Genomic DNA, 17,883 nt, shown 5'->3' with positions numbered 1-17,883 from the left:
CAGGCACCTGTAGTCCCAGCTACTCAGGAGGCTGAGGCAAGAGAATTGCCTAAAGCCCAGGAGTTGGAGGTTGCTGTGAGCTGTGTGACGCCATGGCACTCTACTGAGGGTGATAAAGTGAGACTCTGTCTTTACCAAAAAAAAAGAAAACCAAAACAGTCAGCTATTGTGGTTGGAGCCTATAGTCCCAGCTACTAGGGAGGCTGGGGCAAGAGAATTGCTTAAGTCCAAGAGTTTGAGAATGCTGTGAGCTGGGACACCATTGTACTCTACCAAGGGTGACATGGTGAGATTCTGTCTCCAAAAAAAAAATGTTAAGATTCCGAATAGTGTGAATAGCATGCCCATATTGTATAAAAGAGAAGATATCACAGGGCACTTGTATCTGTTTAGAGAATTCTTGGAAAGAGACCCAAAAACTGGTAACAGAGTGACAGAGTGAGGCTCTGCGGTAGTGACAAGAGAACGGAGGTCTGAATTAAGGAAATTTCTCACTCATTGTCTTTCTGTTTTATTCAAATGTTTCATCATGTGCATGCATTACTCTCCGATAAAAAGAATTAAGAAAGAGAGTCTGAAAAGGTATATATATCAGATGAATGCAGATTAGATGGAAATGGGAAAATTAAATCTGTTGAGTTAGTGTGGTAGAGCACACTGTCACAGATGACATCTTAACACAGAAAAATTGAATTAATAGGGAGTTAGCGTAGTTGAATCATAAGTTGTTTCTTTCTTTAAAATGCTATTTTAATGTTGCCATCGAAATAAATAAACATTAGTGGAGGGGGAGGGACTGAGTACCTGACTTCAGAAATAGGTTGCTCTGAAATGAATACACAGGAGACTACGAGCCAGAGGGAGCTCACCAAAGGCCCCGGGAGCAAGCAGGGAGCTAGAGCAGTGACAGGAGAGGAGCCTCCCTGTCTGTGCTTCGGGGGTGGCTGGCCTGCACATGCTGATGCTCTGCTTAGCAACCCAGGGTCAGAATGAGAGAGAAGCTACGGGGGTGAGGGGTAGAGGAAGATCCAGTCCTCAGAGCCCGAGGAAAACCAGTCTTCTGAGGGCCCCGCGAGGATGGGTACAGGGTTGATGAGAGACATTCTGAACCTGTACATCTTAAATGAAGCCGCTTCCTGGGAGGGCAGGGCTCAAATCTGTGCTTGTGAGACAACTACCATAATCGTAAAACCAGCCCAGTCTAGTTTCCCTTTGTTTTTGTGTAATAAACTGGTGAAGTGTTTTTCAGTTGCCATGGACCACTGGGTTGCAAGTCACGTCACTTGAGCAGCATGCGCAGATAAACCAAGAGTGTAGCCGTTGGTGGACCAAGCAACAGACATGGCAGGACCCCAAGCTCCAGCCAGATCGAGCTCTAGGGTGACCCTACGGCAGGGTCACATCATGTCTCCTGGAGTCACCTCGTTGCAAGATCGTGCCTCACTACCCGCTGATCATGTCTCCTGGAGTCACCTCATTGTAAGATCATGCCTCACTACCCACTGATTACAAAACCTGCCCAACTCCCAGCTTGGGGAGACAGATTTGAGCCAGTCTTCTGTCTCCTTGCTTGGTAGTCTTGCAATAAACTTTTCTCACTGCAGAAGCTCAGTGCTTTGCTGTTTGGCTTTCCGTGGTGCACAGGCAAACAGACCCAGTTTGGTTCAGTAATACTACCTTCAAAATTCTGATTTCTCAAGTCTCTCATTAAAACAAAAAAAATTTGAGCATGTGCCTCCAATGTGTACATGTTCATTTACTACATACATGTACTACTGTATGAATAAATGCATGATAAAACATGAAAATGGTATCTTAAGAAGATAAACTTGACCTAAAATGCTTAATATTTTAAAACTTTTTACCTTTATTAGAAATATAATAATACTATAAAATGAATATCATTTTTAGGAAGAGCTTTGTAGTTAAATATACTTCCAGGTTTTCAAAAACTTGGGTTAGCACTTTGGAATGTGACCATTCGGAAGTGTGGTTGAAAGTTCATAGTAAATGGTTGTCAGAGCTAAAAAGACCTCATAAGAATACATCGATTTTAATGGAATAAATATATTACTGGAAGCATGTAATCAAATCATAATGTTCATTTTCCACCCCTACCCCAACACTTGTGTGAGGGTTTTGGCTGAAATTTGCATGAATTTTGTGGAATGTTTTTTGCAAACTCATTGAAGGGTACTGTACTTTTGATAGTTTTTAACACATAAATTCTCTGATATTCTTTGAAAGATTTAAACATACAAAATTTTGTTCTCAAGATTTCACATATACACATGAACGTTTTTGTTGGCAAACATCACTTTGTGAAAATAAAAACAAAGGTTGCATTAGGATGGCAACATTTCCAACAATCCAGTTTGAAAATGCCCTTTGTCTAGTGTTGCGTGGCTTTTTTTCAAAAAGTAGTTGCTTTCTTATTTGTTGTAACGACCTCATCTTTACCTTGGAGAGACAGCTTAGGTGTGCTTGTCTTTGCTGAAATAGCCTACAGGAAGCATGCCACTCAGAGCTACTATACTTGTTTTCATTGATAAGGTCCTCAAATTTGAAATACTTGTCTTTTCGGCTCGGTACCTGTGGCTCAAGTGGCTAAGGCGCTGGCCACATACACCTAAGGTGGCAGGTTCAAATCCAGCCCGAGCCCGCCAAAAACAACAATGATGGCTGCAACCAAAAAATAGCCAGGCATTGTGTCGGGCACCTGTGGTCCCAGCTACTTGGGAGGCTGAGGCAGGAGACTTGCTTGAGCCGAGGAGTTGGAGGTTGCTGTGAGCTGTGATGCCACAGCACTCTATCCAGGGGGACAGCTTGAGGCTCTGTCTCAAAAAAAAAAAAAAAAAAGAAATACTTGTCTTTTTTGTAGAAGACAAAAATGGATGGTCATCTTTAAGTTTGATTACTCTATAAAGACCTTTGACTAGAGCTAAACATGAAACCTCTATACTATGTACAGTAAAACACTGTCTTTTCTCTATCAGATTTAAACTACTGTATTTTCATCATTATCTTATTATACAGAATAACAACAATTCTACTGATTTTGTTTTATTTTTTAAATTTATTTATTTTGAGACAGAGTCTTACTTTGTCATCCTTGGTAGAGTGTCGGAATATCACAGCTCACAGCAACTTCAAACTCTTGGGCTCAAGTGATTCTTTTGCCTCAGCCTCCCAAGTAACTAGGACTACAGGTGTCTGCCACAACACCCAGCTATTTTTAGAGATGGGATCTCCCTCTGGCTCAGACTGGTCTTGAACTGCTGAGCTCAAGCAATCCACCTGCTTCTGCCTCCCAGAGTGCTAGGATTACAGGCGTAAGCCACTGTGCCTGGTCTAATTTTAATTCTTGATTTTACAAAATCAATGATATGGATGACATTCTTTAGCGCTTCTGACACCTCAGTCTTCAGCATCTTTGCTGTATTAGTAACTTGCCCGGGACCAGTGAGGGGAATCGATTCCATGGGATGGTCAGCTTTTGTAACCTTATCTTGAAGTATTTTTAAAAAAAAAATTTTATTCATACATTTAAAAAAACTTTGGGGGGGTACATGTGGTAATTTAATATGTTCTTATAATATGTAAAAATCAAATCAGTGTAATTGGGATAGCTGGAGACTTTTTTTCCTTTCAGTTCAAGCAGCTATTACCTCACATAATTTTCCCATGAAGCTCTGTCTTAACTACTGAAGTTATTGACTTTTGAAAAAATACAATTTGTGATACTTTACAAATAAGTAGACCTATTTATTACTAAAACAGAATCAAGCAAACATCCTTAATTGGAATATGTGCGAAACAGTGGTACTTTGTCCAACTGCCTAGCAAACCTCCCACGCCGTAAACTATTTCTTTAAAACTTTAGCGGTATTTCTGTGTATCTTCAGGCAGAATTTGCTGATAAAATAATGCATTTCATTTTGGAGCTATGTTGTTTTTCCTGCATTATTTTAGCTATACCACATCAGCAAGATTGTTTTTCTAATCATACAAAGGTTTTGCCTTAAGCAATTAAGAAAAAAAAAAAAAACCTCCACAAACAGGCTCTTTAATACTCAGATTACTAAAATTCTGAACTAGATTTGGTGTGCATGATTTTAAACATTGCTAAAACATCTAAAATTGTTTGTAGTCATATTGCGAATATTTAGATTTTAAATATCTTGCCTTATAATTACGATGGCTGCCTGTGAAGTATTAACACTACCTCAAGGCACAATCTATGCTGACTGTAAGGTTTTTCCTTAATGCTTGTGGTTGTAAATTCGTCTTCACAGTCTCTCCGTAGCTTTGAATTTTATTCTTGTCTGACTTCTTGTCAATCTGAATAGATCGGCATTGTTTTACCACATACTGAGCACACACCAGCAGTAAGAGAAATGTTAACCTGGCCATTCTCATATTGCTTGCCCTCAGCTGCATTCATTGTAGTGTCTTCAATCTTCTTTTCCTCTAAAGAATTTCTTTAGCTTATCTGCCCATTTGATAAAGGTTAATTTAGTTAAAATGCAAAAATTTCATCAAAAACTTATTCCTCAAATGAGCCTAGATCAATTCCTGTTCCTTGACATGTCAAAAGTGGCTTAACCAGCCGGGTGGGTCTTTGTGGCTCTTCCCCTCCTCCCTGAGGCTATATCAGGAAATGGGATCCTCTGGTATAAAGACCGAGCAAGGTGGACAAGGTCAATCCATATCTAGAGTATTAGTCTAGCTCAAGTTCTATTTTTATTAAGATAAGAATTATCTTGAGATGCTAATTTTTCCTCTTACTCCAAGGACCTTGGGGCTACCACTTTGATGACCACCATTCTAGAGCATGAACTGTTTTCAGGTGACTGCCTTTAAGTCCTCTCTGCTCATTCTGCTGTGTCATGTGAGGACATCCCAGCAATGGATATCTGGACTAAATAAAACCCCTGAGTCAGAGAAAAACACTCAGACTTGCCATGCAATTTGACAGAGAGCTGCACTTAACAGAGCTTAGATTTTTAAGGACATGCACTTTCCTTTGCCCCCCATAACAGTTCAGGCCTCCTTCAGGGATGTTTGTGAAAATGCCTAAGTGTGATTGCCAAGGTCAAAAAAATCCAAGCCCCATTTAAACTAACCTTATGCTCCAACCTAAGGGCTGAGTAAACTGAACATCAGCTATGGAAATAGCCCAGCCCTCTGTTCCCTTCCCCCTCCACAAAAGGAAATGGCTAAGTTTAAGTCCAAGAGATACTGTAAATGAGTGAATCATCCTTTCTTTGGTGAAGAAAAAGCCCTGAACAAGGGACCTGTGGGATGAGTCAGCCATCAGACCATCCCTGCAGCCCTTTCATCTAAGTTTCTGTGACTCAAAGATAAGAGAAACTGGACACTCGCACCTTTGCACGGCTGCTACACACGGCTCCACATCATCATGTGAAGTCATCCAAAAAGCCACTAGTAGAGGTCACAGCGCCACAGACATTTCTACAGTATACCAAGAACACATAACCTCACAATCTTTAGAGGAAGATCACATTTCATGCAAAGAGTCCCATGAAGAAACCTGTACACGTATAACTGTTCAAAACCTATGTTTCATTTTACATTGTATAAGAGGGATATCTGTTTGGGTCCTTAAAATATCAAGTTTTATGGCCCTCCAGGAAGAAGCAGCCACCCAAAGTTGAACCCTACAAGAAGGGCGAGCAAGTCTTTATTTCTGTGCTTGGGAAACACAGGTGGAACGAAAGGGAACTTCGTCACGAACAGCTGAGCGGAGCAGCGGGGTTGGTTACCTGCCTCCACTTCAGACCTGGGGCGGAGAGGTTGAAGGCTGAAACAGGTGCCAAAGCTTGGAATTCAAAGACCTTCTGGAAAAAAGGGGTGGGGGGAAAGCTTGAGAGTCTTTGAGGGCATTTGGTGTTCAAAGTGCAGAAATTAAAAATGCTTATAATTCATGTAATACCTGAACATAAACAGGAAAGAAGTCAAGATCCCTGACAAGGGCCCAGGGGTGCCCCTACGGAGAAGGGTATGAGGTCGGCCCAGGAACCCTGTCATCACAGGAAGATGCTTTTATCTCTTTTGCTCTTTATGGTTTACAATTACCATGACAATTCCCAAAAGTAATGCTAAAAGTTTAAGTGTGATTGTCTTAAGTGGCATGTTTGGGTCTTCCATCTTCCAGGGGTGCCGTTCATCCCTCTCCCCCACCCCACAGTGGCGATGATGACTTGTTCTTAACAGCTCTGACCCCAGGTGCCAGGAAATGGATCACTGGGATAAAATTAAAGAACATCTCTGAATCCAGCTCCGAAACCTCAACCTCCTTTAGATAATGGAAAGTTGCTCCATTTATAACTCTTCCCACATAAAAACAAGAGGACCTGAGAAGCTGCTGTCAGTGGGCTAAGACTGAGGGTGTGCCAAAGTCACCAGTTTTCTAAAAGAGCCTGTCCACATTACCCACTGGCCATGGAGGTGTTCAAAACTGTCCTGCTACTCACATTTTCCCCAAGAAGGTTTCTGATTCCAGAAGGCTCCTGCGTGCATCACCACGAGCTTAGCATGGCCAGGTTTCTGAGGTCAGCTCCTCATTTACTGATACCAGTGGGCAGCGGAGGGTCAGAGCTGCATGTGTTAGGAAGGCACACCGTGGGATGGGGGACACCGCCTGGGGTCACATGAGAAACCAGTCAGAGGAGGGCATGGTGACAGAGGCACTTTCTGCCTAGGGATGGCTCAGATCTTACCATTCTAGAGAGACCCGGGCAGGCTGAAAAAACAGCCTGATGGCACAGCACGAAGCACACACCACTGGTACCCAGTAGACTTGATGGAGCTCTGAAACACTCATCATGAGTGCATGGGAGACCTGACCGAGCTCTGAAACACTCATCATGAGTGCATGGGAGACCTGACAAAGCTCTGAAACACACACCATGAGTGCATGGAACACACACCATGAGTGCATGGGAGACCTGACCAAGCTCTGAAACACTCACCACGAGTGCATAGGAGACTTGACTGAGCTCTGAAACGCACACCATGAGTGCATGGGAGACCTGACCAAGCTCCGTAACACACACCACCAGCACTGGATGACTTGACGAAGCTCTGGCACTTTCTCCCCCTGTGCGCCATTTCAACCACAAGGTGGCAGGCGTCGACCCTCAGAGCCTCCGCAGACTTGCCCAGTGGCAACTGAAAGCTGAGGGACAAAATTTCCCTGTGTCCACGCCAGTGGGCATCATTATGCTCCGAGGAAGGGGCCATTAGCTACAGTCTCTTTGAAATGGAAGGTTCTAGATCACTATCTATTTATTGAACATGTAGAGAAACTTGAATTTCTATTTTTCTTTACTGTAAAGTATACAGGAAAGATCCTCATTCCATTAGCTACTGTTTGTAACTTTGAAAGAAAAGGTCTCCATCAGCGTGCCAGGTGTCATGAGAGGATGGCATGTGTGCCTGAGTTTTAAAAGTTTTAAAGATTATTAAATTATTTTCCAAAGAAAATAATAATTTTAAACATCATTAAATTAGGCTCGGTGCCCATAGCACAGTGGTTACGGCACCAGCCACATACACAGAAGGTGGCGGGTTCAAACCTGGCCCAGGCCACCTAAATAACTGCAACAAAAAAATAGCCAGGCGTTGTGGTGGGCGCCTGTAGCCCCAGCTACTTGGGAGGCTGAGGCAAGAGAATTGCTTGAGCCAAGAGTTTGAGGTTGCTGTGAGCTGTGACACCACAGCACTCTACCAAGGGCAACATAATGAGACTCTGTCTAAAAAAAAAAAAAAAAAATCATTAAATGATTTCTGAAAGAAGTTCAAAGCACAGCAAGTATATTCTTTTTATTTTTTACTTTTTTTAAATCAATATAATTCAAGTGCATTATGGAAGTTTAAATATAGGTTCAAGTGCGCCATGAGATAAAAAAGGTTGAAAAACACCAGTCTAGAATTTGGGTCAGAGGGCATGAATTCTAGTCTTCCCTCTTTTCTTAGAAGATATTTGACCCCAGAAAACCATTGCCTGGAGCCTCAGTTTCTTCCTTGGTACAACAGAAAATAGCACTTGGATGAACCCTGGGATACCTTCCAGAAAACAATGAAATAGCACATGGGACAACGGGCTGAAGAGAGTAAGTGGGGCGTGAGTGAAGGGTCCCCCTGCTTCATTCCCCCTGCCTCCTTGGGGAATGGGCTGTTCCACATGGTGACTTTTCCACATAATTGAATTTTAAATGCTGAAACTTGTTTTCCTTTTTAACCTTCTGTAATGGAAATCTTCCTAAAGTGTATTACACGCTTCTCTGACTTCTTAAACAGCAAGCTGAGTATAATTTAACCTTTCCTTAAAGTCTCTAGGTCATCAGGACGACCTCTTACTATATATACAGTCCTGCACAGAGCACCAGGTGCCTACGGGCACTTCCAGGGAGGCGGGACCCTCGTGCTAAACGTCCCCAGAGACCGTATTATCAAGCTATAATTGGGAACTCTTCTTTGCCATCTCCTACCTACATCACTACCTGAAGTCATTTCTCCAACTAACACCTTCTAGCAGTCTCTTGACACTGTTTAAAATCTGCTAAAATCCAGAGAAAACTCAAGGTTGCCATGGGTAACCAGAGTCTAAGCTTGTAACATTCCTAAATTTAATTTTACACATGACACACAGTTCCTGAGAAGGGGGTACAATGCAGAAGGTGACTTTTGGCCAGGGCTAATATTCAGCTAGTCCCCACTGTGTGCAATTTTCCCAAACCAGGGTGACCAGTCACCCTGAACCCCTCTTCTGGTGCCATGCAGACATCTCACCCTCAGGAGCTCAAAGGTGTGGGCTGCGGTACCCTGCTCCTGTCTGAGCGGCATCCTGTCCAATTGGTATGCCCGACCACTTGCATAGTATTTGAATATCACTCCAGTGTCCGGGCCCAAGATTATTATTTGTCTTTCCTGCCAGTGAACTGGCAGAGTCTGAGGCTCTTCTCTTTGCCTCAAAGTCAAAGGCCTCTTCTCAGTTGCACGCTGAGCTCTGGGTTCAGGCTGCCTGAGGCTGACTGGGTGGGGTGTTAATGGTTACCTCTAATTGAACATCTCCCTTGTGCCAGATGCAGTATTTAGTACATCTAGTAAATCATCTTGTCTCTTCCACTGAACAGCCCTATTAGGGAACCAGCCCCTCCTGTGGCTGCGGGAACTTGCCACAGTCTCACCGCCAATCAGCGAGTCTGGATGCTGGGCCGCTTCTCTCCCAGGCCCATGTTCTCTGGGCTGTGATCTGCTCACATTTATTAATGTACAAAAATATCCTAGGTTCACATTCTGAAAAAGTATGTCTTAAGTGAAATGTGGGCCCTTTTACTTTTCAGAAAAGGCTATTTGTTTCTGTTTTGGTGTGTGGGTTTTGTTTTAATTAATTCCATATTTTGTTACCAATTTGGAACAATCTGTCCTCAGGGAACAGCTCTGGTTTACTTATAGAAAGCTAGGGAGGGACTGGAGTTACAAAGTATTCCTTGTAGGAACTAATCTAAAAAACCTTCCCAGTTCTCCCTGCAGTAGACAGAAGTAAATGGAATATTCCAGAAAAATCCCATCTTTCCCAGAGTGGATGTGATAGAGCTCACAAACAAAAACTTCCTTCCACGTGTTATCAGCCATGCTGGCAGGATGGGACACGTGACATCAAACAAGACTAAACACCTCCCATCCCAGAAAGTTCTTTAGACGTTTACACCAGGATGAAGCTGTAACCATGTAAATGGATGAAGGCTTCGCAGAGTTACTTCGACAGCCTGGAAGCAAACTACAGACCTCAGGAGTCAGAGCCAGTGAGAAGGCAGGAACTGGGTCTGTAAATTTAGGGCACTCACAGGTTCCAAACTGGATCTGGTGTACAGAGCCCCTGCTAATCCATGGCTATGAATGATTTGTTCTTCACCCAAGGATGACTATTCCGAACTGACCCTAAACTAATAGTTTTTGAAATAAGTGAACCATGGCCTTGTTCCCCATATTTTGCACCTGCTCCTCTCACAAATGCACATGTATTCTCAGAGTGTCCTCTTCCAAAAACGTCTACAAGGCTCCAACATGTCCAGACTTACTTATGTCAAGGAGAAAATCATCCAAAAAGATTGACTTGCCATACAGTGACAGAGTCAAAATATCACCTGCACTAGTTCTCTAGGGCTACCATACATATCAGGGCACCACATAAAAGCAACAGAAATTTGTTTTCTCATAGTTTAGAGCCTAGAAGTCTAAGCTCAAGGCATCAGCAGGGCCAAGCTGCCCTGAGGCCCTGGGCAATGATCTACTCTAGGCCTCTCTCCTGGCTTCTGGTTGTTCCTTGGCCTGTAGCAGCAGAATTACAGTCATCAAATGGGATTGTCCTTGCGTGTGTGTGTCCAAATTTGCCCTTTATATAAGGACATCAGTTATATTGGAGTAGGGGCCAACCCTACTGCATAATGACCTTATCTTAACTGCTGGCCTGTCACGAGTTACCTGGTAACAGGGATAGTCCCTGTATAAACTGCCCATCGACCATGTGTTAAGATGTTAGAAGCACTAAGTGATACTATGTTATAAAGCAGCTGAGCGGTGGGGACAGGAGATAGAATACAATGGGCTGCATTTAGGACAACTGGGAATTCACATGGGGAGAAATGAATCCGGGAACAGCAACTAATGGCTGACTAGCAGTTTTATGCAAAAACTATCTATGTTACAAGGGAATTCATGACTATCAGCAGTGTGATAACTAATTACATCCACAATGACCCTAAGTAAGGTCGTATTCTGAGGTCCTGGGGGTTGGGCTTTAACATATAGATTTTGAAGTTACATAATTCAATTCATAGCATCATATAAGGAAGTTTTGAATTCAAAATCAAATTCAAGAGAAGGAACAGAATAGATTGGCCCAGAAAGTGCCCCATATTATAACTGCGGACTCTGGTGGGGATGAACTGTCATGTGGGCAGGTAAGTTGGTGCTTTGACCCCTGAAATCTGTTGCTTACAAAGAGAGAATAGGCTATCATCAATGGAGGGAACCATTTGTCCCGGGCCAGAGATATACACTGGGGTCTCTGCAGAACCCTAATTCCTCCTTACCACTTTTTAGGACCAAAAAACCACACATAGGTAGGTGGAAAAATTTAGTGTTGAGGGAAGCTGTTAGTTACAAAGAGTGAAAAGGAACGCCTTGAGAACATTCAAACACTTTCAGCTCCCTGCCACCTACATCTCCAAGTGCTTATAGTCCCAAGGCTCTGGCTAGATGTAAGTGTGCCAAGGGGATTCTATATTAAAATTCGGTTTCGTTTTCTAAGCTGAGGCAGGGCGCTCCCGTTTTCCTTGTCAGTTGGGAGAGGTGGAAGCCTTACAGTTTGTTCTAGTCATTTTCATCCCTGGTGTCTGTGGTTACACCGAAGAGGTATTTTGTAAAGCTGTAACTAGGGGTATCCAATCTTTTTTCTGCCACACATTGGAAAAATAGAGTTGTCTTGGGCCACACATTAGCTGATGAGTAAAAGAAAGGTCCGTGCATACTTTCCTCGAATAATCGGCATGTGGACACCCTGGGTGTAAACCATCTATGAATTATGCACCCAACTAGGTGACAAGGACCCTAAGTACGGCCCTGGGGCAGACACTGAGGTAAGATAGCACAGCTGTTAGAAGCACAGACTGTGGAGCCAGGTAGATCCAGGTTCAAATCTGGTTCTGCTTCTGACTTAGGTAACCTTAGGCAAGTTATGTGTGGCCAATGTTTCTTATCTGTATAGAGATGGCCTTTCTAGAGTTGGGGTGAGGATTAAAGGACACAGTGGCTGGCAGACGTCCACCATGGCAGAAACTGGTCAACTCATGGTATTTCCTATTCATGACTCAAGAGCACTTAGGGAGTGAACCATGAAAACTCAAGCAGTGGATCTTGGCCTCCTCCTCCTTCCACCAAAACAGCGACATCGCAGTGGCTTCAGGTGCAGCCGCCCTCACCTGGCCCTTCATCGTCCAGCACAGACATCACAGAAGGGGATGTGTCAGTTGTGACTATTTACTACTGAACAAGATTTTACTTCCTCAGCTGTTCAAAGTTTCCAGAAACCCCATGTATTCATTATATTTTCTTATTTTCTGTATGCCTGTTGCTCAGGCATGTGGAGCCTTGATTCTGGACAGACTGACCCCCTCCCATGGGTAGCTAATTCCTAGTGATAGCAAGTGACTTGGAGTACGTGGATCTTTCATATACAAACCAAACAATCTGGAATCACAGCCAACCATGTCCTTTATCAAACTCTTCCACATCAAGCTAATATTTCCCCATTGCCTTAAATTATCCAGGGACAAGTGCTGGACAGCTAAGGACACCCCCCCCCCCATACACACACAGTCCAGAGCCTACTGAAGTTATTCCAACTCCCATCCCTAAGCCTACTTAGGATACTTACCCTGCTTCACCTGCTCCTTCCTGTGGACACCTTGATAAAGGCTCTGGGCCACACTCTCCCTCCCCCACCTGCCTCCTCACTGACTCCAGTACTTCCCCACATGGCCCCGCATGGTGGGCTCGATGTGGCAAGCTGGGCCTCCTGTCTCTAGGGACCTGTGAGGATGAGTTTCTTCCTTCATGATGGCCATACCTGACTAAAACACATCCTGGGTATATTGTGGAACATTCAGGGTAAAATTGTGAACCCCACAGGTCTATTTCCTGAGCTCCCCTCAGCTTCAGCTATTTCAGCCCAAATGCCAACAGACCACAGCCATCCAGGTGTCTCTTTCTGAGCACCCAGAAGTAGACTGGTGCCCCCCAAGTAGGAAGAGGGGGCACTGAGCCTTGGCTCTGCAGGTCATAACTGTGGCATTGCAGAAATACCGCTTTACTTCTTTGGGCTTCTGGAACAATAACCCTACCCCAGATGGATTTTTAAAAGTGTTTCTTCACCCCTAATAGTTTAGCATGGGCAGCGACAGCTAATCCTCCCCCCTCTCCAGGCCACATCCCAGACATTTACCCAGGGTCTCAGAGGGAACCCAGAATTCCAGACTCAGTCCACTTCCTCCTCTATCACCTCTCAGAGCTGCCGTGAAAGAGTCCAGTCCCGTGTTCTACCTTCTGTCATGACCCCGGTGCATTCTATTCTTCTGTATCTTATTTCTTTGCAAAACTGGGCATTGGCCTATTCTCCATCCCCGAAACTAAATTAAAAATCCAAGGAATCTTCCAATGGTGGCTGGAAAGCCATCTCATCCCAGGGTCAGATAGGTTTTCAGAGTTTCAGAAAGAAAACTTTATCCCCTAAAGTCTTCACAGCCTTAAGCAGGATAAGGGAAGAGGAGCTTTTTGAACAGAGATGAGGAAATTTCTCTAGTATGGGATGATCTTCTCTGAGGTCCTAAAGACTCCAGGAAGCTCTGGGTTAAGAAATCACCAGCCTTCCCAAACCCTCTCCATGTACAGTATGATATTACGTTATTAATGCTTATGAAGCACTATTTACTAGACATAGTGCTAAGTCCTTATGTGCACCATTTCTTCATGTAGTCATTGCATCAATGGCCTTAACATTCCCACTTCACAGACAGGGAATTGAGGCTAAGAGGTGTAATTTCCCAAGGTCAACCAGCTGGTGAGGGGAAATTAGGGGGGCAGCCCCAGCTGCTTGTCCCAGAGCTGGAGCTCCTGACATTGTGCTCTCCTGCTGGACGCCCCTTCTGCTCTTCCTCTAGTTCTCTATTCAAACCCATTCCCTGAAAACCAGTCAGCTGCCAATGCAGGGACTCTCAGGGTCAGCTCTGAGAGGACTGCCACAAGCCCTATGGCAATCCCCTCTTCTAAGCTGGTAGCACCTTGAGCTTAGTGATGGTCGTCAGCCTTGCTCCTTTTCTGAGAACGATCTCTAATCTCTACAGTGATTTCTCTTCAGTATCACTCCTTGAAATTGAGCAGCCTCTCCCAGTAATGGTCAGTCAGGCACCTGGCTATTAGCTAAGAGTGTGTCTTCAAGGAGGCAACCCAAAGGAAATACTGGTGAGTGGCTTGAGTAAATACATCTACTTGCCAGCCGGCCCTGTGTGCTGTCCTTTCCATGTCCTGGATCATTTATTCTCATACCACATTATTTGTGCCTGATGACTTCTTATGGACCGTCCATATCCAATCCCTACCCTTCTCCACTCTGCACTTTGCTCCCTGGACACCGACACTTCAAAGGGCTCCCTTTCCCTTGGCTTCTGTCTGGTGCCCACTGGTGGGAAGCACTGGTGGGATACTAGAGGGAGAATGAAGATCAAGGTCAAGGTATTTCTGCTCTGATTTCTCCCTGCAGGGTCTTTTTGGGCTGGCTATCTCCCTCATCCAAAGGTCACCATGTTTCTCAAGGTGGCCTTCTCTCCATGACCCCTCTAGGACATAGGAGCCCTACTCACAGGAGCCCCTGAGAGCTTGATAAAACGTAGGCATCTCACTTGGAATATCCTCAAATTCTCTTTCTTAGTCTCTTTCATATATACCCATCATGAAAGCCCTGATGTGCTGTGAAGGGTTATCTCAGCCAGCCTGGAGCATTCAGCCTATGTACATCCCAGAGAAAGGGCTGACCCTTGATCAGCTCCTGGGAGATAACATCTAAACCAGTGATTTTCAACTGGTGTGCCTTGGCACACCGGTGTGCCGTGAGAGGCTCTTAGGTGTGCTGTGAAAAGTTTTAAAGATCATCAATTAAATTATTTTCAAAAGAAGTTCAAAGCACAGTCAGTCTATTCTTTTTTTTTAACTCTTTTTTTTTTTTTTGATCAACATAATATAAGTGTGCTATGGAAGTTTAACTACAGGTTCAAAGTGCTGTGAGATATAAAAGGTTGGAAAAACTCCTCTAGGCCTTTGGAATATCCTGCCTAAAAACAGTGTCCTTTTATCTCTGGGGTGTCTGGCCAGGCCAGAAAGTTCATGCTAACAATGTGATTTGTGGGGGGAGCCTTGGGTCAGGTGGCATTAGTTTGACCTCTGGAGCAACTGGCCACTGAGTGACTAAGGTCAGCCACACAGGGACTCTGTGCTCATGTGACTCACCCCAGTAGAGGAATCAGCGTCCTTGGCTGGCGACACCCCTCCTGTACTGCCCAGCATCACTGCTGGGAGGAGTGAACACTGTCTGCACAGCCCCATGGGCAGGGATGGTGGGAAGCTGGCACCTGGTCCTCCAGGACTCCCCTCTGTGTCTTTTGCCTTTGCTGATTTTAATCTGTATCTCTTCACTGAGAAGCGCTGAAACTATAAATATGACAGGTCTTCTGAGTTTGTATTTCTAGTGAGTCACGGAAAGTGACAGTGGTCTGGGGACACTTGGGGTCTTATTCTCCAATTCACCAGGGAAACAACAGAATTGCCCAGTCATACCTTAGTACCATGGTAGGTGGCCATATGCCCAGAGAACGGAAGAAGGCTCAAGAACAGTCAACAAGCATTCAAATGAGATGGAAGAGGCGCTTCCAGGATGGAGCTTCTGGACTATGAGTAGACTCAGCAATCCGTAGTTGCTGTCACTAAAGTGACATGGGACAGGCAGATGGAAACATACCCAAGACCTGAGCTCTGGTGCTCTGGTGGTGGTGAGATGCTGGATTAAACGGATGAAGGGTCCAAATCTGCCATTTCTGACATTCTCATTTCATAGGCTGTTTTCCTTTGTTTTTACCTATTTTCCCCTCAGGGAAAAAGAAATACTCTGAGTCTGAGTCCCCAGCAGAGGAGGAAAAAAGAAAGAAACGCTATAAACCTTCCACTTGGCGGATCTTCCCTTGAAAGGATAAATGCCACCACCCCTTACCAGCAGGCCTCATAGCCCCTGGAGCTGCAGATCCATGCAGCCGACGACAGTGACCCTCAGGGGTCCCAAGTCCTGCCCCTGCGCCAGCTGTCGACCCCCCCCACTTACCTGGCCCCGCTGACATCAACTCCGACCATCAGCTGCCCGTTCAGGGAGAGGATCTCGTCTCTCAGTCGGACCTTGCCGCTCTTCCCTGCCGGGCTGTTCTTCCTCAGCTCCGTCACCCAGATGCAGCCCACGTCCAGCACGGGGCCCTGGTGGGTTTTCCTCTTCTTGCCTCCTCTGCGCTTTTCACCGTAATCCCCGAAAACGGGGATGTTCCCGAAACTAAGGCCCACAGTGTCTGTGTCCCCTAGCTCCTTGGTGAGGTACACAGTACAGATTTCCATTTCGGGGGCGCTGTGGTCAGGCGGGACGGCACTCTCGTCCACAGCGAAGTTCAGCTGGATGTACTCCCGCAGCTTCTGGATGGCCGCCTGGCACAGCCGCTGCTCCGGCCCGTCCCCGCCCTCCTGCAGGCTGTTCTGCAGCCACTGGTAGAGCAGGGGCAGGTGCAGCACGGCATTGTCCTGTGTGATGGGCATGGTGCTCACTCCCAGACACCCGCATCATGAGAAGTCCTGTTCTTGCGGGCTGGACCCCATGGGGCCCCATGTCCCTGGGGAACCCCGGCTGTCACCAGCTTTGCCCGTGTTCATGTTCAGGCTGGCAGATGAGCCTAGGAACACCTACTGGACTGGGCTGTGTGCCTTGGCAAGAGGAGGACAGGACCCAGTTAGAACAACCCTGGAACAATGGCTCCGAGGTACTCAGCAAGGGAAGAAATAGGAGTCCAGCGAGTCCTTGCTGGGTTCATTTCACAGCAGGGCCCACGCAAATGACACGGAAATGGGGGATTCCTCCAGCTGTGGCAGTGTGTCCTCTCCAGGCTCATTCACACCTGGGAGAGGAAGAGAAAAAACAAAGAGATTCCAGTGGCAGCAGTGAGCCTTCTGACACAGAGCACCCTGTATTATGGAAGGGTCTCATTTACTTTTCAGACAGCACAAACCCAGAACCTAGATTCCTCTCCACATTTCCTAGTGTGGCTCCCTCCACCCAGCACACATGTACACACACACACACACATACGCCTTTATCTCAGACAGAAGCCTCTGGAACACTGCCCTACTCTAGGAGGTTTCCTTGATCTGTAGGAAAATAAGATCACATTTGCCAGGACAAGCCCCTAGATACGCCAGCACACTCACCTTCAACCAGGAGGCTGAGAGACAAGGCCCCCTGGAAGGAGGCAGAGGATCTGGACACATCTAAAAGCTTACATTCTGAATGTGGTGGCCCACGCCTATAATCCCCGCACTCTGGGAGGCCACGGTGGGTGGACTGCCTGAGCTCACAGGTTCGAGACTAGGCTGAGCAACAGTAAGACCTCACTTCTAAAAACAGCCAGAAGTTGTGGTGGGCACCTGTAGTCCCAGCTACTTGGGAGGCTGAGGCAAGAGAATTGCTTGAGCCCAAGAGTTTGAGATTGCTGTGAGCTGTGATGCCATAGCACTCTACTGAGGGTGACATAGTAAGACTCAATCTCTAAATAGATAGATAGATAGATAGATAGATAGATAGATAAAAGCTTATATTCTTCAGAAGTGAAAAACTATGTCCATGTGCCTTGGTCAGCCCAGCTGCACACACAGCAGGGTTCTTCATTCCAAAAATATGTCCTGACAGGGAGAAAGAGCAACCAACACCAGTGACTCGCAGCCTCTGCTTGGGGCACAGCTGTTCTGGGGCAAAGCCCCTGCCAGCTCAGTCGGGTTCCATCTTTATCATGTAGATTCTGAGGAAATCCCAGTCTCTTTGCACCCTACAGTTTTTAGTTTCCTTTCTCCTTTCCCTCTGGTTAACTGTTGAAACCTACCGATTTTTAGGCCAACTCAAAAGCCATCTCCTCCAGAGAAACATTTCTCCAAAATTCTGGGTGAGCAGCCCAGGCCTTCCCTTTGCTCGATCTTTACCATGTTCCTTGCAGTCACCAG

General features: G+C 45.4%; 1 protein-coding gene across 1 annotated transcript in view; it reads right to left on the bottom strand.

The window, feature by feature from the left end:
• PDZD2 (PDZ domain containing 2) overlaps positions 1–16,783 on the bottom strand; it is a 258,964-nt gene extending 242,181 nt beyond the window's left edge. The window contains exon 1 of the mRNA XM_012807050.2: positions 15,956–16,783. Coding sequence (XP_012662504.1) covers positions 15,956–16,431 — 476 coding nt within the window. The 5' untranslated portion in view covers positions 16,432–16,783. The remainder of the gene's footprint in view (positions 1–15,955) is intronic.
• Between the last annotated feature and the right edge of the window lie 1,100 nt (positions 16,784–17,883).

This window comes from Otolemur garnettii, unplaced genomic scaffold (genome assembly GCF_000181295.1).
Source record: "Otolemur garnettii isolate 467f Iridium unplaced genomic scaffold, OtoGar3 scaffold00063, whole genome shotgun sequence".
NCBI classification, from domain to species: Eukaryota; Metazoa; Chordata; class Mammalia; order Primates; family Galagidae; genus Otolemur; species Otolemur garnettii.
This window is presented reverse-complemented; position numbering and strand designations above follow the sequence as displayed.